This window comes from Hydractinia symbiolongicarpus, chromosome 14, assembly GCF_029227915.1.
Source record: "Hydractinia symbiolongicarpus strain clone_291-10 chromosome 14, HSymV2.1, whole genome shotgun sequence".
NCBI classification, from domain to species: Eukaryota; Metazoa; Cnidaria; class Hydrozoa; order Anthoathecata; family Hydractiniidae; genus Hydractinia; species Hydractinia symbiolongicarpus.
The window spans coordinates 18,695,820-18,720,354 of NC_079888.1; the positions used below are offsets into that span (position 1 = coordinate 18,695,820).

General features: G+C 32.7%; 2 protein-coding genes across 2 annotated transcripts; both read left to right on the forward strand.

Annotated features, from left to right (window-relative positions):
- The first annotated feature begins 333 nt into the window (after window positions 1-333).
- Window positions 334-7,636, forward strand: LOC130625534 (uncharacterized). Its single transcript, XM_057440637.1, has 10 exons — window positions 334-669; window positions 1,005-1,252; window positions 2,612-2,729; window positions 2,823-2,848; window positions 2,925-3,094; window positions 3,723-3,762; window positions 4,055-4,163; window positions 4,676-4,726; window positions 5,512-5,618; window positions 5,821-7,636. The coding sequence occupies exons 1-10, from the start codon at window positions 423-425 to the stop codon at window positions 6,262-6,264; spliced, it is 1,560 nt and encodes a 519-aa protein (XP_057296620.1). The 5' UTR covers window positions 334-422; the 3' UTR covers window positions 6,265-7,636.
- Window positions 7,637-7,793: 157 nt separating this feature from the next.
- On the forward strand, window positions 7,794-18,221 carry LOC130625535 (uncharacterized). Its single transcript, XM_057440638.1, has 2 exons — window positions 7,794-7,984; window positions 17,530-18,221. Exons 1-2 carry the CDS (start codon window positions 7,888-7,890, stop codon window positions 17,742-17,744), a joined length of 312 nt encoding a protein of 103 aa, XP_057296621.1. The 5' UTR covers window positions 7,794-7,887; the 3' UTR covers window positions 17,745-18,221.
- Window positions 18,222-24,535: the final 6,314 nt, after the last annotated feature.

Below are 24,535 nucleotides of genomic sequence, written 5' to 3' on the forward strand. Positions count from 1 at the left end.
GCCTCCTTTATACTCCTGATAAAAAATTATAATGTAATATATACTGTCTGTATGATTACGTAAACAAATGGCTCTTGCGACTATTTGTGAACTTGCTTGCTACATATAACTTTATGGTTTTACCTATAAGCCATCCTATTAAAACAACAAAAAATGCGTGTGAGATTGGGGCAGGTACTTGCACAGGAATTGGCTGAAATGTCAAAGTGAGAATCACTGATATAATGAGCTGTTGTTTTTAGTCATTAAGTTTTATATTTTACAACATATTTACATTAATGTTAGTTTTATAGCTATGCTCTATTTGATGTCATTAAAAAGGTTTTTAGACAACTTCCCATCTATTTAGCATTCAAATAACTTGTTTTAGAGATCTTTGAAGTAGATACTGAAGTAAAAATAGTCAAGGATGATCAGAAAGGATGAAATGGCCAATCTTTCTTTTAATGTGGATGTTGTTTCCAGTTGTTTTTAATCAATACTCTGTATGGAGATCTACTGCAGATGTGTTTCGTTTTCCCACATGTAGTCAAGATTGCAATATATACACAGCCTACCAGGAGAGCTTTAGCAAGTGCTTTTTAAAGTGCAAATGTGAATATGGGAAAACTTTCTTTCAAAAAGAGAGTGGAGAAAAAAAATGTGTAAGCAGTCCTGGTCATATTGTTGGTGAGTTAATTTGTTAAGTTTAAAAGATATATTACAAGAAAGCAGGATATATCTGTTTGTTTGATAATATCAACTTTTTATCAGGGCTCTTTATTAAATAAAGAGTGACATTACTTCATAAAAAAGTATTTGTTTTAAAATAACAAAAGAAAAATAATTAAATTCAACCACCAAAATGTTTTAAGCAATAAGTATGTTTGTGCATCATTTTAGTTTTTTCCTAAATTCTATAACTGCTACGTGGAAAAAGAATACAAAATTTAATCTATATTCTGGTAAGACAGCAAATTTTTTTTATGTTGGTTTGCTGAGTGACGACATTTCGTTGTTTTTAGGATGTAAGTTTCACTTTAAGAATAGTCATATCCTAGGGTTGGCATTACATCAGGTGAAACTTCAAGATAAATCAACGGTTTACCAAATTGGTGAAATTGTGATACCAGGACAAGCTAAATCTAAATGCAATATTATATCTGATAACTGCAAATATTGGAACATTGATAAATGGGAAGATTTGTTTACAGAAGGAAGAAAATCAAAGCACTTTTACATTGAAGAAAAAAGGAAAAGGCAGGCTGTTAGGGTATGATTATAAACTTTGTCCCCAGGGCATCTTGTATATTTTCCAACTTTGAGACGGCAATGAAAACATTACCATGTTGCAGGCCTGTCGGTTCTGTGCAATTTACTTTAATTTCTGTCCTCCCTTGATGTAAGAAATATTTTTAAATAATATATATTATTTATGTTCAAATGATATTGAAATTTATGTTTGGCTAACATATTTGTAGATTTTTATGTGGAACTAAACATTTCAGCACATAAAACAAATATTTTCTCCCTGGAGTGTCTGAAATGAATTTCTTCAGTGGTCCAAAAAAATCAAGACTATTGTGGAAAGTAGCGTAAGTGACTGGGATTATAAACACAGTTAAAATTATAAAATATTATTCTTCCTGTACGAACATTTAAATTAAAAAAGTCTTTATTGGACATCCAGCTGTATTTTCTTTCCTGAAATCTGTTTCTCCTGATCATATTGAACATACATATACAGTAAAATGTCTCAACATTAAACATTTCCATCTCTATCATCATTTCCATCTCTATCATCAATGCAAATAAAGCCAATTATGCCAATTTTAAAAAGATTTTGTTGACCTTATTGCAGACCACTTTTTCCAACCCAGATTCCGGATTGTAAAATGGCCACTTGAACACTCCTGTACCAGGGTCAAGTTGGTATTGCTGCATTTTTGCTAGTAGTGTAGTAACTATTTGTCATAACATGTTTAATTATGCATGACATATATACTTTAATTATGTACCTTATATACCATTTATATATCATTTTAAGTGTTTTTAACCAACCAATTTAACAAATTTCTGAAAAAAATTATGTATTGACAGGCCATTTTTGTTGTCATCAAAATATATATATTCTCATCGTAATTTTTTGCCTCCCCAACCAAGTTGATTTTCTATTGATCAAGCAAAGTAGACGTGTTTATTTTCATTTGAAGTAGCAGAAAAAGTATGAATAATTTTCAAACTTACACCATAACATAAATGCATTCGACCGACTTCAATAGCTATATAAAATTCGCGAAGTCATTGCATTGCACTTTTATGTTTATGGCCAAATGACTTCAAAATGATTTTAAAACAGCTGGCGTGTGTCCTGCATTGGTAACTAGGGACCACTTTGGATCAAAATAGAGCCAATTTTGTAAAATTGGGTCACTCCATGCATTTCGGAGCCTAACGGTTAATGATGTCTCATAATATCTCATGGGTCATCTTTTTTTCTCTTTTTATGTTGTTTGGTCATGAAATTGTTTGTTTGTAGGTTGTTTTTCAACTGTTTCATTTTACAAAATTCCTGAAAAAAGGATAGTAAATTATGTATTCTTATGTATTCTTTTTCTTTACTGAATTTTAGTTCACCATCAATCCAGGAGAGCAGAAAATATACGAAGGTCTTTTGATCAGACTTGAGGTTCACTGTCCACAGGTGTCACAGTCCTGTCTTATGTTTAAATTTGAAGGCTATCATCATTGTATGTATTATAACATACTTCCCACGTTTTATTTTTTTCTCTTTAAGTCTAAATGCCATGTTTTTAGCTTAATTTATTGTTTGTACTTTTTAGACGGAATCGAAAGCAAAAACTTGACGGTAAATTATGTAACCAATTTCTTTCTTTTTGATGGACAACTTTTTTGGAAAGTTTTTTCGGAATTATTCCCTTTAGGTGACCACAACCCAAGTCGCATCAACTACACCAGTACTTAATCCAACTCCTGTTAAAAGCAGCAAAGATAATGGCAATATTACCATCATTATTGTGATTAGTATTGTTGTTGTTGTTGTTGTTTTCATACTAATTGGTGTCATCTTGTGCGTGTGCAGAAAGAGAAGAAGGTTTTATTTTGCTTACTTCGCCTTACTTTATACTTATTGAAGGAAGACAATTATTTTCTCTGTGTTGAAAATAGGATAGTCAAATAACTGATAAATTATAGCATTAATAATTGCAGGAGAAATCCATATTTCGTTTCACAACAAACATTCAGTGGCTTTAAGCCACTATAATGAAGTCGTTTTTAAACGCCTACAATATTGTTTGATATATAAAAATTTTTTCATCACCGTAAATTACTATGCTCTCCATTAAAGTAAGTCTGAAATCTGTAATGTTGTGTGCTTAGACATCGAAAATCGACAAAAGAAGGGAACATCTTGTAAAATTAAGAATGCTCTGTAAAGATGGCCACCATAAGCAAATTGAGAGGCCAGTTATATCAGAGAAGCAAGCACATTGTGACAGTTAAAAGATTATTGGCTATTTTTTTACGACATAATGTTTTTGCTTAAAGAACCTTTAAAATTTTCTGAAAATTATTTTCCGTTTGACATGGAAATGACATTCTGCTTGCATTATTAGTATGTCTAATTAATGCTTATCTATTTTACCTTTTTGTTGTCTATCTACAAATGTCCATTAGGTGTGTAAGATTTGACTTAAGATTGTTGTAAATTTTCTGTTTAGGAATAACAAAAGCAACGACAAAGTGGGATTCAAAAGAGACGTAGGTTAATTCTTGTTTTGTATGTCAGCAATGTATTTTTGTGGTGTCTAACATGGTGCTTTAGTACAGGTAAAAGTTTCCTGATTGGTATAATTGTAACGGCCGGCATATTAAATGTCAAATGTGATATTTTGATTCCTACATTACATTTTGTGCCGCACGGGGCAGGTACTCTCTGATAAAATCTCCCTGGGAATGCTATCAAAAAATCATCCAATCTTACTATTTTGAGACATAAAAAAAATCTTAGTTTGCAACCGGATATAATTTTAACTTTTATTATAAATCCTAGAAACTTCAGCAATCCAAGGTTCGTTTGCTAAAGCAGAAAGACGATGAAGACCATTACCACTCTCCATCAGATGTTTTTCCTGACACTGTGTGTGAAATCGATGATATTGGTGAGTAGAACAAAAAGTGGACAAAAGGCTAATTTCAGCTAGGCTGAATATTCCGAACAAAATAATTTAGGTTGGCAAAAAATTTTGTAGGTTTTGAATAATTTTAATTTGCTGACAGGAGTTTCCGCCAGCCAATCAAAATTTTTGATTCCTTTACTCTGCACAGAATATTCCGCCTAAAAAGATTAACGGCTCAGTTGTTAAACATACCAATTGTGCTAAATACGTGGACATTTTAAAGCAGAGTTTTTGTAATTCTTTTAGAGTATTTATCGGATTATTTGGTCAATTCGTAAACTGTACAGAATAATAGCCTTTGCTTGTTTTATACTGGTAAAATTCTTACAGTTTTCTTGCTTCTATTAGAATGTTTTGACACTTAATCCTATGACTTGGGATGTTGTTTGTAGGTGCATAGCGTTTAATAAAAAATTTCCCCCCATTTTTGTTTATTTCCCTGTGCAAATACATTTAAGTATCATTACCGAAAATTCATTTTGCTTTTTTTCTAGAAAATCCTGGTTACTTAAAGCCAGTTGACTGCAAGCCAAAAAGCTCTTCTGGTAAGTGAAAGAGATTTTTCTTTTTTTGTTTTAACTTATGAATTGAGGGGTGTCTCTATCAGGTGAAAAATAGTCGCACGAATGAAACGATTCTCACAACAGTACATATCAACAAACCATCGACGCATTTGAAAGGAACAAAGATAATTAAAAAGAGAACAGAACCTGTAGCGAATTTTAATTTTAATATCCATCCTTGAATCTGACTTTTCTGAATTTTATCCTTAAAATACCTTCGTACAAATTTGTTTCCCGCATCGTAATTTCTTGCGCAAGACTGATTTAGCGTGTGTAAATTATCACACAATAAACGAGTTTTTTTACGATAGTTATTGATGTAACGTCTATTATTATAGAACGAAAAGGTTGCTTCATTGCCTTTTGGCTTAGGAAAAATTTAGTGAAAAAAGACCATATTTTCGAGAGAAAAAATTTAAAAGAGCAAAAAAATAAGTGAGAAAAGTTATTTCTTTATTGCAAATCGAGTGTTTTTGACTGAGGTAACTAAGTACACACTAGTGATTACTCCTTTAAAATTATTACATACCATGAAGAATGTAAATCAATACATACTGCAATCAGATGTTATGCCTTTTGGATAGCTACTCCAACGTTAGTATCTGCACCTAAATTTCGTAAGGTTTTGTCTAATGAACTGGCTAAGCTAAAGAATTTTTTGAAAATTAAGGAGCCAAGGCTTGAACCTAGATAATCTAACAAGAACCTACACGCAAATTTCCAATGTTCAACCTAACTTTTAATATTCTGCTTGCCATTTTGTTCAGGTGATGCGGTATACCTTGATCCAGATTCGATAATAGTAATAGCGGCTAACAAAAAAAAGGACGATCCTACGTATGATTATCCTGAACTAAAGAAGTTAAAGAAAAAGGTACATCGATAAACGTCTGTCAAAAGTTAAAATTATGTTATGTTGTTGTCGTTTCTGTCGTCCCTCTGTCGCTATTGTCCTTGTTGTTGTTTTTGTTGTTGCCTTCGCCGTCGCTACACAATGTCTAGCGCAGGTGGTTTTTCTTTGTAATGCAAGATGTAATTAGGACTATCTAACGTACCCCATAATTATTTGTCTTTAGCACAAACCAAACTACACAACTGCTGTCATAGGTGGTCCTGTTTACGCCGAGATGGATGAGAAAAAGATAGTACACCAGTACACTGACCTCGACGACGCTTTGCAAAAACATAAGCAAAAGAAAGATGGTAGCGGTTACGCTGCTCTGAACCCAAGCGACGTTAGCGATGCAGGCGGGTACCAGCCATTGAATACCACGTCGCAGGACTTAAAAGAACAACCACAGGCTGATAAGTCTTCAACAGACGCCGTATCGAAATCCCCAAAATATTTTGAAATTGAACCGGAGCAGAGTGACTCCACTACTCGGGATTGTTTTAAATTTAACGCAGACGACAGCCGGACAATAGAAGATGACCCACAGCCACCCTCTCCTAAATATTTTGAAATTGAACCTGAAGTTCCTCTATCAACAGACAATGGAGAGGAAGATATACCTATTTAAAATAAAAACAGGTCCGTCATGAAGTAGTTTTAAATAAATAATGATGTTCTTTGAAATTGCCAGTCTTAATGATTGTCAGTACTACATAAAATGGAGTTCCATTCTATGTATAGTGGGCTATATGTTATGTATAGTTGCTATGTTACTCTATTGTTAACAATAAGTCTAAAAATATTTTTATTGTTAGTTAATTTATTTTTACTTAATATATTATTTATAACGTTCTTCAGTTTGTAGTACTGAAATAGCTCTTTTTGCATGTAGCCTTGATTTTTGTTTCGCTAAGCTTGCAGCAATTTTTACAGTGGGCTACCCCTTATTTGAACTCTTCTCTGCTAATAAATCAGTAGTTATTTAAACAACTTTTTTGCTTGTTGGTTTTCATGTTTGATTTGAATTTAAATCTTCTAGAACAAAGTACCGACTGACCATCTTAATTTTCTGATATGGCGAACCCTGTGGTCCTGAATAGCCAACCCTTTTTTGGCGTGAAACATTTAAAAAATTTCTATACACACTGTCTCGTATTAAGTGTAATTAATGAATATAGTTTAGTATTTTTTGTTTTCTGTATGTTTGAACATATTTTTTTCTTTCGTTGGTTTTTTGTACTTTTTTTTTAAAGAGATTTTAATAGGAAGTCTTGAGAGAACTTGAACGCATGAGGTATATTTCACTTTATGCACCTATTGAGTAAAACAGTGTCTTAATTGTATTCTTAAAGATTAAAGGAACGATTAGACGTTCGCGCCCTTTTAATCTTTAATACTAGAGGCTAAGTCACTATTTTGATCAAATTATCCAAATTTTTATTAAGTTTGATCAATTAGAATGTTTAGTGTAATTCCACAATAATTGATCATCTTTGTGGAAAGTGCTTTGCTCCCGAGCTGTACTTCCACCTTTCCCCTTTCCTGCCTTTTACGGCACTTTTATCTACACACATACAATTCGTATTAAGTTTAATTAACAAATAATAGTTTAGTACCTTTTGTTTTAAATATGTTTGAACATATTTTTATCTTACGTAGGTTTTTTGTACTTTATTTTTAACGAGATTTTAATAGGAAGTCTTTAGAGAACTTGAACGCATGAGGTATATTTTACTTTATGCGCCTATTGCGTAAAACAGTGGCTTGATTGGATTTTTAAGGATGAAAGGAACGACGATTCGACGTTGGCTTTGTCACGTTCCCTTACAATCTATAAAATTCGCAGTTAAGTCACTGTTCTGATAAAATTATCTAAATTTTTATTTTTTTTATTATAAATGAAAATAGTTATGATTGAATCTTTTGGTGGGGAAGTTACTGTTGTTGTTGTATAAAAAGATAAATATATTTATGTAGAGAACACATTTGCATTCACTGTGTTTCAGTTTTGTTTTTGACTGTGAATTGTGGCCGATACTCTGTCGTCATTGAATACGATTGTTGACCACCTGCCGCTTTAAGGTTAACCATGTTGGGCACTGACGGAAAGGGAATTTCTGTTATGAGTTGATGGTAGGAATAAATGAGCATGTAAGATTGAAGTGGCCGATAGGAAGACGGGTTACGATTTCGAAATGAATAGATCTAATAAAATCACGAATTTCAGAATACAGTTATTTTGTTTGTAGAAATGCCTTTTAAAATGAGCAACAAAGCAACTCTTGCGGTTCAAAACGCAGCAACACGCCCAGCAATGGTTCAGTCTCTACGTATCGCAGGAGGAAGAGGTGAATAATGTTTATTATCCCACACTATATGAGTATCCAGAGGAACTGTCTCGATTATTATAAACTTAAGTTGTCTAATTATGAAATTATAATTTTTAAAAGATTTTTGTCTTTAGCTAATTGAAAAATAGATTTGAGCAAAGTAGATAATTATCAGATAGCACTTGCTACCCAGACTTTATAACGTTTAGCATTCTTTTCAAACGCAATAGACCAGTTGAAATTGTCTGAGAATATCAATTTTTATCCAAAATTGACCGATTCCAAACATGAAAACCGTTGAAAATCACAAAAAAAACGAAGAAAAACGCAAAAACTACTTTCTCAGATAGTTCTAACCAAAAATATTGAGACAACCTTTGTCATTTTTCAAAAGCCCCAAACAGTCAATGCTTTGTAACCTGCTGGCTCCAAAGTGGCTACTTTTGCAATAGAAAGGCTAGGTAAAAATCTTCAATATTCGCTATTCGCGTTTTCTACACTCCTGCGCAACGAAATAATCCATGTCAGGGCCCACAAAAGGCCAGAGAGTCGTGGAAAACGCCGATGTTGACGCCAGCAACGAGGTTCTCAAGGGCTTCGATTTACCAAACAATCTAAGAGCCTAAGTCCACTCTGAACATTCTAATTTAAAAAAATACCCTACGCAATTACTTGTGGTGGCAACATCGAAAGTGTCTTTTCCCAACATATTCGACCAGGATTGTAGAACTTTGAGGACTGTCCCTTTCTTGCTATAATTAACGAGTCGTCCGATGAAAACAATATGAAAACAAGGTTTTCACACGTCCACGGTTCACAAACAAAATATAGTAGTATAGTATACAATTACAGCAGCGATAGACTTTTCGCTTTTAGTGCAGGAAGGTCGTTTAGCATGTGAATAGAATTATTACCTTCGGCGCTTGTCTGGTAAAGCGGAAGCATTATTTCCGTTAGTACTACAATTTTCATCAGAAATTTTTGAAAAATGGCTCCGTCGCTAAAAGACTGCGGGAAGTTTTGATTTGGCAGGAGTGTAGGAGGGTGAGGAGCGTTAAAAAGAACTGTTAAAAATAAGCTAGTTGCAGTTTCTGTAATGTATTGCAGTTGTAAACATTGGCAAATTCAATATATCGGTTTAATTATAAAAAGCCGTAAACCACCATTGCTTTGCGGGTATTATTTTCGAAATAAAGCATTTATTCCAATAATTTTTGAACATGTTTTTATATCATCATCATAACCGCTTGAGAATGTTATTTCTATAGCTTCCTCGACGTTTTACAAGATTATAATGAAATTTTTTTTTAAAACAAACAAACTCGCATATACACTAAAAAAACTTTAAATGTCACAAATTCGCATTTACGCCATAATTTAAATTACACATGTTTAACAAGTTGTTTGAAGGGCGCATAATCACCGAAAAATATTTTAGAAGTAATTTTCTCGCATTTTCACATTATCGGTGTCTGCAAGCAAAATTCTTTTATTGTATATCTCTAGTGGTAATAGTGCCACTTTGTTCCTGCCTCGTGGACAACGAGGTTTTTCGTAGCAAACGTAACCGAAACAACTTATTTTGTAAATAAGATGAGCTAAAATCTTCAAACGCTCCATTAATTCGCTTTCGTAGAATATTTGACAAAATTTTGGCTCATATTCACTCAAAATGAAGAATTTACGATTTTGTATGATATTTCAATGTGAGGCTTCTACTGCGTTGGCCAAAGAGGAAAGAATTCGTATTTTGTAAGTTTCCCCCTTATTTTTTGAATGTTGAAGCAAACCATGGGAGTTTTTCCCCTAAAAGCGAAAATAATGCCAGCTGACACTCCTCACATAATTTTACTGCTTCAGCTACCAAAATCTGCCCAAACTACGTGCTTTTTAAAATTAAGAATCAAAATCAATATATATAAATCAAGCATCATCTCGAAGTCAACATATGGGACAAAACTGTTAAAACAGGTGAAAATTCAAACACGCTTAGCTTCTTAAAGCATCCTTAAACAAATTTGAGTTTGGTAGCAATATTTTACACGAAATGTTCGGATTGGCATGAGTTGTTCAACCTGTGAGTAAACAAAAAAATTCCACTTTTTCTTTGTCTAATACAAAGCCTGCTAGCTTTTTTAGGATAAAAGTATTTTTGAGGGTAATGTATTTCATAAATTAACTTTCCCCTAACTTTAGCTGAAATAAAGAGAAAATTTACAGTCTGTTTTTTGCTACCCAGTCGTATCGCCCATGCATTTCAACGTTTTCGCGCCTTTAATAAATAAAGGATTTCATAATTATTTAGTGCCTTTAATTTATTGTGAAGACTTTTCATCGATTTCTTATACCCATTTTTGTACACAGCATTTCTACCAATCCAACAAGTACCCATTTTTACTCAAGGCATACTAATTGTAATTTTTCGTTAACCGCTTCTAGAACAGGCGAGTTCTGTTACCCTTTTTTGTAACACTTTTTTACTTTTTTTACGTTGCGAATGTGTTTATCAACTGGGTCAAGGACACGTTTCAATTTTCCTGGACCCTAAATCTATCCAATTCACAGAGCAAAAATGTCTTCTGCTGCAAGAAAAGTTACCGTTGACTAAAAAGGCGCTAGATAATGGCAAAATCCTTTTATATTTATATTGTAATATCCGTATACGCCCACAAAAAATCTTGACAAAGTTCCTACACCTTTATTCGGAAGTTTATCACAATCAACTCTCTAATTAGCAGACACTTTCGGTGCAGAGAGTTTTTTCCGGTAATCGACTGTGCGCTATTTAGAAGATTTCGTGTAAAGTTTTAACCGTGGTTTTCCCAGTGCAAACGAATTTTTTCGTAAATTGCAGGTGTTCGCTAATTGAAGTGTCCGTTAATTGGAGAGTTGACATTATATATCATTATAGGTCAACAACTGTTACCACTTGAAATAAAGATAACCAAATAAGTAGCAACGGAATATCAGCCTTCAACAGCAGACTACTTAACAGAAAGCCTTACACTGCTTTAAATAATAATCTAAGGAGTAGGACCCTAATTTCTATGGTGATTGATACCAATGAATGTAAAAAGTTTAAGGCAGATTTCATGTTGATGCTGGAAATAATTTGTTGTTCGTGGTGCGTATAAATGTGTAAGTAAACATTCATTTTTATTTAAGCCAGTAATTTTCGTGAGATATTTTTTGCGTAACATCTCACGTGTTGCTTTTTTGTGCAACATTTTTAGTCCAAAAAAGTGGTCAAAGCGTCTGCTGCTCAACTGCTAGCTACCTTTTATGTTAACAGAGATTGACCTTAACAAATAAAAGTTTTGAAATACAGGTTTTACCACTGTAATAAAGCACAAGACTTGTATTTTTCAAAAATGGAATAAATTTTGAGCAGGCGCCGAGTGAAAGCAGTTTAATCGCCGGAAAAGGGAAATGCGCGGTTTTCCGTAAATTCCGGACTCGGCCGGTTTTTGAAAAATGATTTTAAGAAATCCAATAAAATAGGCTAACAAAGATATTTTTGGGACATTGATAATTTTGTGTAGTTTGTAGCAATTACTTTCTGCACCAACTATGGAAGTTTAGCTGTATCATGTGCACATCTCGGTAAAGCATCTACCAATGTGTTTCTTCTTTTCTTTTTGTTGATGCCAAATGCCAGTTTTATAAATTTTCCCAAAGATTTTATTCTCTTTTAGTGGAAATAAATGAATAACCAAAGATAAAATCATTATCAGATGTACCTTACAGATTTCTCTACTGCCCCATTCCAGAAAATTAGCGAGGCTCAAACTTCATCATGAAATTAACACGAAGAAAATTAAAGCAAGTGACTATAATGACTGACAAAAAAAGGATAAACGGAATCAGAAAATATGTTTCCTTTATTTCGAGAATTTATTCCCCATAATCAATTTATCTTTTTAAAAAAATGTTAACAGTATCTGCTGCCCTCAAACCTTGCAATAATCTACCTTCTCTTTATTGTGCGTTAGTTAAACAAAGAGGACGAATTACACGTGTTTATGAGCTTTGTATTGCAATTGATAGAAAAATATATTTGGAAACTTAAATTGCAAGTTTTAAATCGACCAGTAACATTTTAACGTCCTGGATATATATGCATACTTTACTTTAGGGGCAGAAAGTTTGAATAATTGTCATTTTAGTAAGTTCGCAGAAAACAAGGGAAAATCTTTCGCGAATAGCAACGATTTTTTTTCTTCTTTTCTACTATTATTAGTAAACATCTTTATCAATTAATGTCCGTAGCATCAAAGAAAAGTGAAAACACCAAATGTTATTGTTGTTGGTAATTATGGCAAAAATAAATCACTAGATTGGAGATTTAAAGACATTCATATTTCGTTGTAGTTATTATTTATTTCTATCGTACACAATGTTGTGTTCTTTTAGTTCTGTTCAGTCCACATGGTTTAAACATGGTTTAAAGAAAGATAAACAAAATGGAACATTTGTCGTGAAAATCTCCCAATACTACTGCCAATAATTATAGCGTAAGTTAAAAAGTTTGTGGATCCGTTTCATGGAAAGGTAAACCACACTGTAAAAATACAACCAGCACCATGTTATGTTTGCCTTTTGGTTGCAAATTGTTCAGCTCGCACCAAGGGATATAACAGAACTATAAACGAAACACTTTTCTGGCAACAAAAAAGTAATTTTCTTGTACTTTATTATTTTTTAAAATACAATAATTTTTGTCTCACATTATTGTTATTATTATTATTATTATTATTATTGAAATTATTTACCCAGGATAGCCTCTTCAGTTCCTTTTGGTACTGCTTTCCAAGAGGGTCCTGCGAAAGGAGCCCTAGTGCATTTAAAGCTCCCATTTGAGCTACGAAAGTCGTACAAGCACAGCAATTTCTCAACTAGACAACCGCCTAAGATATCAATGCTATTCTCATGCTGAGCGCTAAGCAGAATGGATAGATTCACACTTTTATAGTCTCCGGCATGACTCGGCCGGGTTTGAACCCAATACCTCCCGCACCGAAGCGACCGCTCTACCATAAGGCTACCAGTCGGTAAACTGCTTCGAGGTACAATTATTATATTGACTAGAGTGAAAACATAATTTAAGTGCCAGAATTGTTTTTGTATATACTGTATTATGTGTGATTTTTTGTTCATATCGTTTCGCATTTTCAAAAAAAATTATTATTGGTTATTTTAGTTGATATTAACTTTGCTCTGATTAAGAGGCAAATTGGACAGTGTAAAAAGTTTTGACTCTATCACAAAAAGGCGATTTGAGATTTAGACTGAGTTCTAGTTGCTTTGTTGCTCTAAATATAAAATGATATCTGCGCTGAGTTACTCCTAATAATTCAGATAAAGAAGAAATGTCACTTTTAGGAATGCTAAACTTGATGACGATTTATCATATGCTGTCTTTCAAAGAGCTTTTGTTGACGTAACTGCCTTAAGAAAATTAAAAACGGGTTTGGCATTGCTGTAGTTGTGTTATAGGTAGGCTCGAATGCCAAAACAATCAAATGCTTATGGTAAGTGATATATTTGCAACATAATTTTAAATTATTTAACATTTCTCAACTTTTTTATGAGGATTTTAACTACCTTGATTTAGATTGAAACAGACTTGCTTTCAAGTTTACTGTATCCATAAGAGTGGCGAGTATTTTTGGTATGTTTTGTTGACAGCTTTTTTCCATTCGTAAAACGCATTGTTGGAAACCAGAAAAGAAATGAGAGAACACATCAGAAAACCAAGACAAAGAGAAAAACCTGTACAAACGCACATATAAAATAAGTTATCACTGCAATGGCGTTGCACACAAAAAGTTTAATTGATCAACACAGCAGAGATTGAAACGACCGCTGAAGCTACTTTAAATCTTGTCTTCTAGTTTTCTAACGAGCTCAAGTATCGGTCCCCAAACTCGAGTCTCACAGGGTATGGGGCTTTGGGTACCGATTTTCAGTATTCTCTAAGATACCGTGTCTCATTTTGTCTATATTTCGAAATACAATCGCATCACTTGAAGAGATATTTTGTACTCAGTGGGATATAAACGCACAAAGATACCACGATAAATTTTCTTCTACATAACATGGCACTTTATTAACAATATATTTTATACAAAAAAAGTAGTCGTGAAAAAGTGCTGCTCCAAAATGACTTTAAAACGTGTAATATGATCAGGAAATGAACACAGAAAATACATATGGATAGAGTTTGTGATAAATTAATAATTTTTATGGAAAAAGAGATATAAATTCTGTCGAAATGTGTATGTAATACGAAATATTCTTGATTTTAATTTTCATTTTATAAACCGACTAGAAGTTCATCTTTAATTCTGTAAAAGCGAATTTTTGTGAACTACAAGAATTTAAAGAAATTCTTCAATCTTTCTAAGCAGGAAAATTGCTTCTTCGAAATAGATTTTAATATAATTATTTTAAGTGGTTATAAACCGTTTAGCATTTGGATAAAAAATAAACCACAACATGTTTTTGTATATAGAAACCAGATGTCTTCTGACATTATACACGTTCGCTTAATTGAAGAAAAATAATTACACTGGCTTGCAGATGCTAGGGTATTCAAATACAGCTGTCCGTCCCAAAATGCAAAATTTTTGCCTCTCTGAGCACCGACACGGGAGTAGTCATGTGTTCGAATCTCATCTTGGTAACTATTTTTACTTTTTTTTACTTTTTACTATCTTGCCTGCGAGGATGTGTTTCTAACTCGTAACTAACTAACTAACCAAATGGTCAATTCCAACGTCACAAGTATAAACTTCATACCTAAACTCTCTTACTTAGAAGTTATCGGCCAAAATTGGTATTTGTTTTCGACAAAATTTGGCACAGTTAACAAAAAAATTATGCTGAACATAATAGTGACATCATAATTTTGATTTTTGTCACCTAAATGTCATTTTAGGCCAAAATTTTTCCAAAAATTAAAACTACTTTATTTTCGACAAAACTTGGGAAAGTTAACAAAAAAAGTATGCTGAACATGATAGTGACATCAAAATGTTAACTTTAAACCATGAATGATAGGCTGTATTTTTTCTTTTTTCTAGTAATATGGTTTTTTAACTAAAGCTATTTCCTTTTTCGAACAATTGAGATCGTATATTATTTTTCTTTATTTTACTTTTTCTCACTAAGTGACTTTCTTATACCCCGTTTTTTTTTTGTTTTTTTTTTGTTATTGAATTTCAAAGATTTTAGGTGGAGCTTGTGCTCTTTCTTCTTGCTGTCAGTCAGTTTACTCCAGACTAACCTAACGAAAATTGAAATTTCGAGGAATTTTTTATCAATATTATTGCCTATTCAAATAGCAAAATATGTCGTGTCTAACTTCGTAACAGAAATCACAATTTCATAGACAGCTTTTTATAAACTTTGTTGGCGAGCTAGTTTACGTATATTATACGTCTTGTTTCTTTTCGAACACAATGAAAACTCTTTATGTGGTAGTCTTCTTTTTTGTGGCCATTATGTTGTTTTGACCAAATGTTATTATTATTTTTATTATTGTTTCCGAATTTCGTATTATATTTCGTTTTCAGTGCCTGTTGGTTCGGCGTAAATTGTTCTATTCTATCGTACTGTCAAAAGTTTAAATCAAATAACTATTATTATTATCATTATTCCGAATATTTATACAGGATATAGCCACTTCTGTGTTGGAAACACTATTATCAATGTGGGTCCTGTGTTATGAATGTATACATCAAGTATACAGTGGTAATACCTACTCAATTTCCCTCACATGGTAAGGGTTGACCCGTGGCTGTGGTATAGGCACTTGCTAAACACGCCCACGCTGTGGACCGAACCACGGACCTTGTGGTTGCAATTAAAACGACAGAAATAAAAAAAACAAATCTATGAAACACCCCTCCCAAGTCATCATCAACTATCTCTTCGAAAAAATAAGTTTATTGTGATGTTTTCTTTCTTATATTTAATTTCAACAACAATTGCTCATTTAATATCACAGCCAACACAATTATTCCACCAACAGGAAATTTTAGATCGCTAGAATAGACTATAAGACTGTTTTCAAATTTCTTTTTTAACCACTAGCAAAATTGCAGTAAAAACAGAACTCTTTCCTCCACGTTGTTCGTTTGCAGAAATTAATTCTTCCTGCGCCAACGCTAGCGGAAGTAATAAAGATGTCATTTAGTCAGTGTAATTAAAAATCTTTCGCAGTAATGTGTTTTTAATCCATTTTTAATTACACGTGTACATAATGACAGATAAGGCAAAATTGACCTAAAAGCAAAAATTTGAAGTAGTTCTTAAATCACAAATATTGGCTCACAATTTCTCTTGGAACACATTTGCTGGGTTCGTGGAGAAAATTTTTATTTTACTAACAACTTATTTTTGTTGTTGTTTTATTTATTTTTTGCAAATTTAGGTGCATTACAAAAATCTGTTTATAAAAGTGCAAAAGTATAGCAAAAACTATAGCACCTTAGTTAAGTTGTTGGAATCTAGCTGCGCGATAAGGTAGAGCGGTGTAGTACTGGTAATTGGTATTTCACAGCCGCCTTTTGGTATTTTGCGGAATAAGTTTTTGTATAAGTTCCAAAATTAAGGGTAATTTACACTGGGATGAGCGCTCAGTACAGGGAATTCCTGCACACTTCTGGTTAGAGTGGGCCCTATAGGCGTAATATTCTTTTCAAAAAAATTATTGCAACGTCGGCTTATATAAAAATACAGGAAACATTCATTCATTACCCTGTCTAGCTAAAGGAATTTTTTTGTATATGCATACTGTAAATTAAGAGGAAATTGAAGTACTGAATCTATAGTAATGATAATAGTTTACATTAATATGCTCAGCTAACAATCAGTGAAAAAAATTTGATTAAAAAATGTATGTATTAAATAACAATATATTTTGATGATTGTGCAATCAAGAACAATGAGATTACACAGCAGTTAATAATTAAGTACTTTGTAATTAAAGTAACGTAACAATGAAACGTAGGACTTCAGTGGGATGTAAAGGTCAATGACATTCTTTGCGTCACATATATTACATTGTGGCTGATTTCAACGTACATTCAATAAAGTGTAACAACTTCGATAGATCAAGTTTTTTCTTTACCTTTAATTATGGAATATATCTTATCTATCTCTCTGGCATTGTTGTTTCTGGGACAGGCACATACAAAAGGTAAACACGTTTCCATTCTGAAATCTTTAACTGTTATTAATATCGATGAATTCTTGCGTTAGATAATTCCAAATACTGACTTGACTAAACTTTTGGATTTTTCAAAAAAGAGCACATTTCTTTATATTTTTTAAATTTGTAGTACAAGTAAATCTAACCAGATACTTAAATGTGTAGAAAGAGACACATTAAACCGTTTGAAATATATAAAGGGGGAGTTGTTTTTTAGTATTCTAGAAAATGAATATTAATCAGTTACCTTTATATCAATAAAAATGGCGTCTCTACTTTTATCCCCTCTGTCAACGGCTCAGCATTTGATTTTTTTCATCAAAGCCCTATCTTTCTTCTTTCATAGAATGTAAGGATAGAGCACCTCTTGGTATGAATACTGGACAAATTGGAAAAGACCAGTTATCTGCTTCATCTAATATGGCTTCGTTTTCAAATACACATTTATTAATAAGATATTTACCATTTGAAGGCGTCTTAGGTTCCATTAACAGCTGGTGTTCCAGTGTTACAGAAGAAAAATGGAAGGATGCATATTTTGAAGTATGTTTAACTCACTAAAGTCATGACAAAATTTTAACAGGGCATTACTCTTAAAATACACTATTTGGGATTACGCGCGTAATAAAAGATGGTGTAATCTGTACACCCGCTCAGAGTAGCCTTGGTAAAGCGTTCGCGTTCAGTGCGGGAGGTCTTGGGTTCAAAACCCGGCTGGTCATGCTAGAGACTATAAAAGTGTGAATCTATCCTGTCTGCTTAGCGTTCAACATGAGAATAGGATTGGTATCTTAGGCAGTTGCTTAGTTCAGCGATTGCTGTGCTAGAAAAACTGTCGTAGCTCAAATGGGAGCTTTAAAAGCACTATGACCCCATTTGCTGGACCCTCGTTGATAGCGGTATCAATAGGGAATAAAGAGGCTATCCTGGTCGAAATCCAGGCCGGATTTTTTGTATTGCTAATTAGTTCTTTCTTTTAGGTCAACTTGAAAAATTTAACTACAATTAATGGTATTGCGTTACAAGGCAACGTTAGCGTTGAAAATTTATTTAATAAATATCAAATACAATTCAAAAAAGAAGAAAGTTCAAATGCTTGGCATATCTCTAACGAGGTAAGGAAGTAAATGATTTTATCATGTCATTAAATTTTTTTATAATTTTTTATATATATATTTTTATTATTGTAAACCATTGCACCAAAATTTTATTGTCCCTAAAAAAAAAAACTTATAAACATATAGACAACTTTATGAAAAATTAGCAATTTATGGTTTGTTAGGAAATTGTAGGGCAACGTCGTGGTATCGCGTATAACTGGTTTAAACAGTCAATAAAAGCAACGGCAATACGTGTTTATGCAATTTCTCGAATGGGACCACAAAATGATTACGCAGCTTTCTGCCTTCGTATGGAATTGTTTGGTTGCTTAAAACCAGGTAGTGTTTATTGAAACTATGTGAATATATATAGAAATAGGCAAATATCACAGCAAAATATAAATACATGACAGTATATCCCAATAAAGGCCCACCCAAATTTTGTCCTAATTAAAGTCTTAGGCTTCGTAATTTACCGTCATATCTTTATAGGTCAACAACTGTTACCACTTGGAATGGAAACAGGGATCATTCAAGATAGCCAAATAACTAGCAATGGCATATCACCCTACAATGGCAGACTACGCCACAGAAAGCTTGGCGCTACTAAACGTAAGACTTTGGCTGACCTGGTTCTGAAGGTTGATTTAAAACAACCAATAAAAGTCACAAGTTTTAGCAGTCAAGGATGTTTGTGGAACAGAAAAGTTGGTTGCTATTTGTCTGCACCTGTACACTTGCAAGTTAAGGCTACAAACAAATCCGAAGGCATACGTGATGCGAAAGAAGTGGTAAATAGCACATTTAAGAACATCAATATAGTTCTTTAGAGACTCAGGATAAACTTTCACCAAGTAGTCTACAACAATACTGATATGAAATTTATGCATTTTCTTTAATTGAACTCGTGGAATTAATTGTTTTATAATGATTGGATGAAAAAATACTTCAACAAAAAAAAATGCCAGTGAGTTTTTTCCCATGAAGGACTCGATTAGGTTTATCAATGTATTTAAAAAGTAAGTTTTTTTTTATTATGCCATTCAGGAAGTAAATACTCCTAACGATCAAAGTACCGCCGTTCTAAATACATTACCGACGTCATTTGTCGGAAGAATCATAACTTTTGTTGGAACAAAAAGTATTCTTGGTCCTCTATCTATGAAAGTTGAAGTTTACGGTGAACATCCCGGTAAGGCATCTACCAATGTTTTTATTTATTTCTTGTTGCCGGTGCTAAATTTCAGTTTAGGTCAAACATGTCCTAATAGTTTAGGACAATAAACATTATTACTCGATGCCTTGCAGAAGTTGATTTTCTAATGTTTATGTGCCAATAAATGGACTGCCAAAGCATTGTGAGATATACTTTATAGATCCCTAAGTTTTTAAAGAGTTTTCCAATTGATTTACGTTATAATGTATAAAAACAAATCTGGAAATCCCTTTTAGTTTGTTCTGAAGTTCTACCATACATAAAGCCCAAAGAATTGCGAACAGAACCTTATATAAACAGTCCCGAAGATGTTTGCAAAAACGATTGGCTTAAAATTGATTTCGAAGACCCAACAGTAATATCTGGAATTGTTTTGCAAGGAAAATCTGACTCGGATAATTGGGTGGAAAGCTTTAAATTTAATTACATTCTAGCATCAGGTGAAGAAAAGTCAGAGGTAAATTGTTACTTCTTTTTTAGAATTCTAAGTTCCGTCAATATTGTGTGTTTAAAAGTATCAACAAACGTTTTTTTTTAAATTCTATACAAACTGTGCAAAAACGTTTAGTGCAGTTTTATGACCATAGTTATCAATATATTTTGTTCTCTAACTCTTGGCACATAAACTTGCACCATTTGGAGATAAAAGAAATAGAAAATGGTTATATTACACATTTTTATTGTAGACTTATAAAGGAAATATTGGAAGATCCTATCCTCTTGCTGTGAATTGGTTACCAGAACTTGCTATAGTAAAAAGCGTATTGATAAAACCAATCTCCTGTAAAAATTCGGGTTGTTGTTTTCGATTCAACATAATGGGATGCAAGAAAGGTAAAATTAACTTGGAAATGGACTTTATAAGTTAAAAATGTTTTGTCTTCCTTAAATAAAAGGTAAACAGAAAAAAAGCTACCATTATCTTTCGATAGTATACATAAATGTTTATTTTTCCCCTAGTTCTGTCAAGCCCATATGAAGTAAAGTTAAACGAAATAAACGACATAAAACAACTGTCGTGGAAATCTCCCAAAATTGCACCAACTAATGTGGATACTTATACAGTAAGTTGAAGATATTGTAGAATTTATTTCTCAGACCATTTTCATAAGAATGTCCAAAGCATCGTTATTTCAGTAAGTGACAACTTCAAGTCATTATGAAATTACAAGCGAATTACTTTTATCTTTTAGGTGTCAATGAAGATTATCAATCCTTTCCAAGGAGGAGTAATCAATATTTTACAAAATACAACCAGCACCATGTTAATTTTGCCTTCTGTTGGAAATGGATATAAAGTATCTGCAAATATAACAGCGCACACTAAAGAACATACCAGCACTATACACAAAACCTTTTTCGTCCAACCAAAAAGTAATTTTTTCAACAATATTATATTTCGTTATACAGTCATTTTTACCACATATATGTGCTACTTTACGGCGTTACATTTAAAAGCTTTCTGATGGTAAAATCCATCTTGTAACTAATCTTACCAAAAACTGTTATTGTTGTAGTTCCTGGACCACCATCAGTTAACCTTACATCTGCATTTAATGGGATACAAGATGTGAAATCAATTCAATTCCATACTTCAGAAAAGAATGGACCTATCAGGTTAATACAAGTTGTTTTTCTTTTTAATTTTAGTACTTTATTACAAGGAACACAATTTGTATTGTGACAATTCTAGTATAAAAACACATTTTAATTTTCAAAACTTTCTAAAGTAAGTTTTTTTATGATACTTTAGTTCATACCGTGTCACATTCTCAAAGAGATCATTATCGGCAGATGAAATAGATAAGTCAACTAATTCCTCAGCAAAGTATTACAATACTGGACCAAATTTTACCATGATTGTAAAAGAAGGATCGACGTTTGTTCCAGGAATCATTAGAAAGCTTGATACATATGCCAATTATACCGTTTATGTTAGAGCTGTTATTTTACGCCAGGTAGGGAAGAACCTTTCCTGTTTAAATTAAACGAAATATTTTTCTTGAGACCTTACTTTAGCTCATTCATAACTTTTTTCCTATAACATTCACCTAAGTAGAAATGTAGCAATATATTGGTCAGAAAACACTTTTTTGGTAACATATAATAGAATAAATGAATTTTATTATTATTTACACAGGAAGTATCAAAATTCGGCTTTGAAGATAGGGACTATATTGGAGAAATTGCAGAATTTAAATTAGGTATATTACTGTTCTCACTTTCCGATTATTTGTAGTCCATCACACATTTATTTGACTATTACTTATCCGTGTAATGATTAACCTTTAGGCCAAAACACTTACAATGCATTTACTCTTTATTAGAAAGGAAAGCTTTACCAATGTTGTCTCAAACTTCTTTGGTTGATGGTAGAATAAAGATAAATCTTGTAAAAGGACCTCCGGGTTCAAGGTTGGTTTGATTATTCCGCTGTTTTTGGTGTCTTTGTAGACACCTCTTTGTTTAAGACCAAAATTTTCTTTTTTTTAATAAAATATTTTTAAAAGGAAGCTCATGCGCAGTACATATTTTCTTCTCTATCTTTTCGTGCGTATTTGGCCGCCTGTTAGCATGAAGTAATAAATTTACTTGGTCAGGGGTTATTATAATAATTACAGTATTATAATATAGACTAGCCGGGAGGCCAGGCGTTAAAACGCCGGGTTAAGCCACAAGTAACTGTGTGACCTGCTGTTGAACGCCATATTATTGAATATAAGTTTAATATCAGTTTAATAATAAGGGTTGAAAACTGTCGAGCGCTTTAGTACAGCTATACATGTCGAAAGCGCACACAACATTATACTGTTTCGGGTGTATTCACTGCAACTGTAGAGGGCATGAAAACACAGTTTACAATCCGTTGTTATCTCGCCATAGCAAAACAATTACTCAAAAAATTTATTTTGGGAAATAAGTTTTCTAAAATTTATTGTCGGTATAAATAGAAACATCCTGAAGCCTACCCTAAACATCAAAGGTTGATGAAGTCTGCTGTTACGTCAAATCAATGAATTTTAGACTTTTTCCAAAGTTTATATTAACTGCATTTAACATAGAAGAAAACATTAGAGACTTTTGAGACTGCTCAAAGTTAAAATCAGATTGGTAAAGATAGCGCAGGAAGAGAATTGGCTAGGATAAAGAGCTCTTATATCAAACTGAATCAAAACTAACAGAATAGCAATAAATAAGGCTAGCTAGCTAAGTTGGATTTAGGATGTTCCCTTAAAATCTATGTTTCTAGCCAAAATCTTAAAATTGGTTTGTTTAAGATGTGTACCTGGCTACAAAGCGGAACAATATATATTTTTCTTAACATGTAAAAGTACAGTCAGCTTATGGCAGCTCGAACACCGCATAACTTGAACTTTCATTATTCTAATCTTGGATCACTTGAACATTGTTAATACTTTCTTGTTATGAAAACCCCTGTTTAACTCGAACTTTGGATAACTCGAAGATTCGTTAATTCACCCATTTTTTGTCCCCTAAAAGCTGATTTCTTCGGATAACTCAAACTTTTTACTCAAAAAAAGGAAAAAAAATACTAGATAAATGTCAGATTTCTTTTTTTAATTTTTATTAACTCCTGATGTAATATAGATATAATATTGTCTGTCAAAGACAATTCAATTTACAAGGGACTTACATGCCTTTTGCATCAAAGAGATTGTATCTATTCTCTCTAATTGTTGCCACCTCTGGAAGAAAATTACTTCAGCTCAAAAATATAATCTCATATTAGACTAAATTCAACTTAACGGAAGATTCGTTTAACTCAAACATTTCTTAAGCCAAACTATTTTTTGGTCCCTAAGAGGTTCAAGTCACCTGGGATTAACTGCATTCAAAAACTAAATATTCTAAAAAAATAAGGTTTCTAGAAGACAAAGAGGTGAAAAAGACCCCTTTAAACCTTAACATTCAACACGACAAATTGTAAAACCAAAATGGCATTCGTCATCATGGCACCATCCTTCACCAGCATGCTGACAAAAACAAAGTCGGTAAAAATCGAGTACTGCCATGATTCCGTAATTAAGCTGCGTGCAACCAAACCAAATTCCGTAAAAATCGGGGTCTACAGAGACTTCCCGAAATAAAGCTGTGTGCAATACTTTTGAACAGACAGAGTACGGCTATTATTATAGAGATATTAAATAGGCCTTGTATATTATATATTATTTTTACAATCTGTTTAGATTATATCAAATAATAGTTATGCCATTGAAAAAGAATCATTCAATGTCGAACACAAGATTGTATCAGAACATTACTCCATATCATGAAAATGCTACAAGTTCAATTTACGTAACAGCTACTTTTAATGAATCCACATTCAAAGTTTACAAAGAATTTATTATTGGTTAGTTTTGTTTACTTGAACTTTACTTCAATTCTGAATAGAAATAGACCGTTCAACATAATTTGGTGTATAACAATATTGGTGCGGTTGTCTCTCTGCTCTGACTTCTGGTTCACTGGTATTAGTAAATTGATATTCCCACTTTTCTAATATTTAGGTGATGAAAAGAACTATTCATTCTACAAAAGCGATGAAAAAAGAAATGTTACTTGTATGAATGTTAAACTCGATCAAGATTTATCATATGCTGTTTTTCAAAGAGTTTATGTCGACGTAAGTTTCTAATAAGTTAGATTATTGAAATAGATGAAGTGATTACGTTGCATCTTATAAACTTGACTGTTTTACCACAACAGGGATTGATGATTTCTTCACCTTGGCTCCTTGTTTATCCTAAAGAAGGTACCACTTTTTCATTTAGTTTAATTTTCAAGGCAAGAATTGGCTTACCACATATTTTTTTTAAAATGCTTTATTTGAGAAATGTATTTCTATGACATGTCACCTTGTGTTTAAATTCTCTAAGGAAATGTAGTTTCATAACACAAATGCTAAAATTGAATGTTGGTGTACTCTCTAGATTCAAACAGACTTCCTGTCAAGTTCATTGTATCAATCGGAGTTGGGAGTGTTTTGGTTTTGTTTATTATACTGTTGACAGCTT

Bases quoted from the DNA above. Each gene is read 5' to 3' on its own strand.
- LOC130625534 (XM_057440637.1), top strand. From the start codon at position 423: ATGAAATGGCCAATCTTTCTTTTAATGTGGATGTTGTTTCCAGTTGTT. The intron at 4,164-4,675 runs GTGAGTAGAACA...CTTTTTTTCTAG, and splicing joins GTGTGAAATCGATGATATTG to AAAATCCTGGTTACTTAAAG. The intron at 4,727-5,511 runs GTAAGTGAAAGA...CATTTTGTTCAG, and splicing joins CAAGCCAAAAAGCTCTTCTG to GTGATGCGGTATACCTTGAT.
- LOC130625535 (XM_057440638.1), top strand. From the start codon at position 7,888: ATGCCTTTTAAAATGAGCAACAAAGCAACTCTTGCGGTTCAAAACGCA. The intron at 7,985-17,529 runs GTGAATAATGTT...CTTCTTTCATAG, and splicing joins ACGTATCGCAGGAGGAAGAG to AATGTAAGGATAGAGCACCT.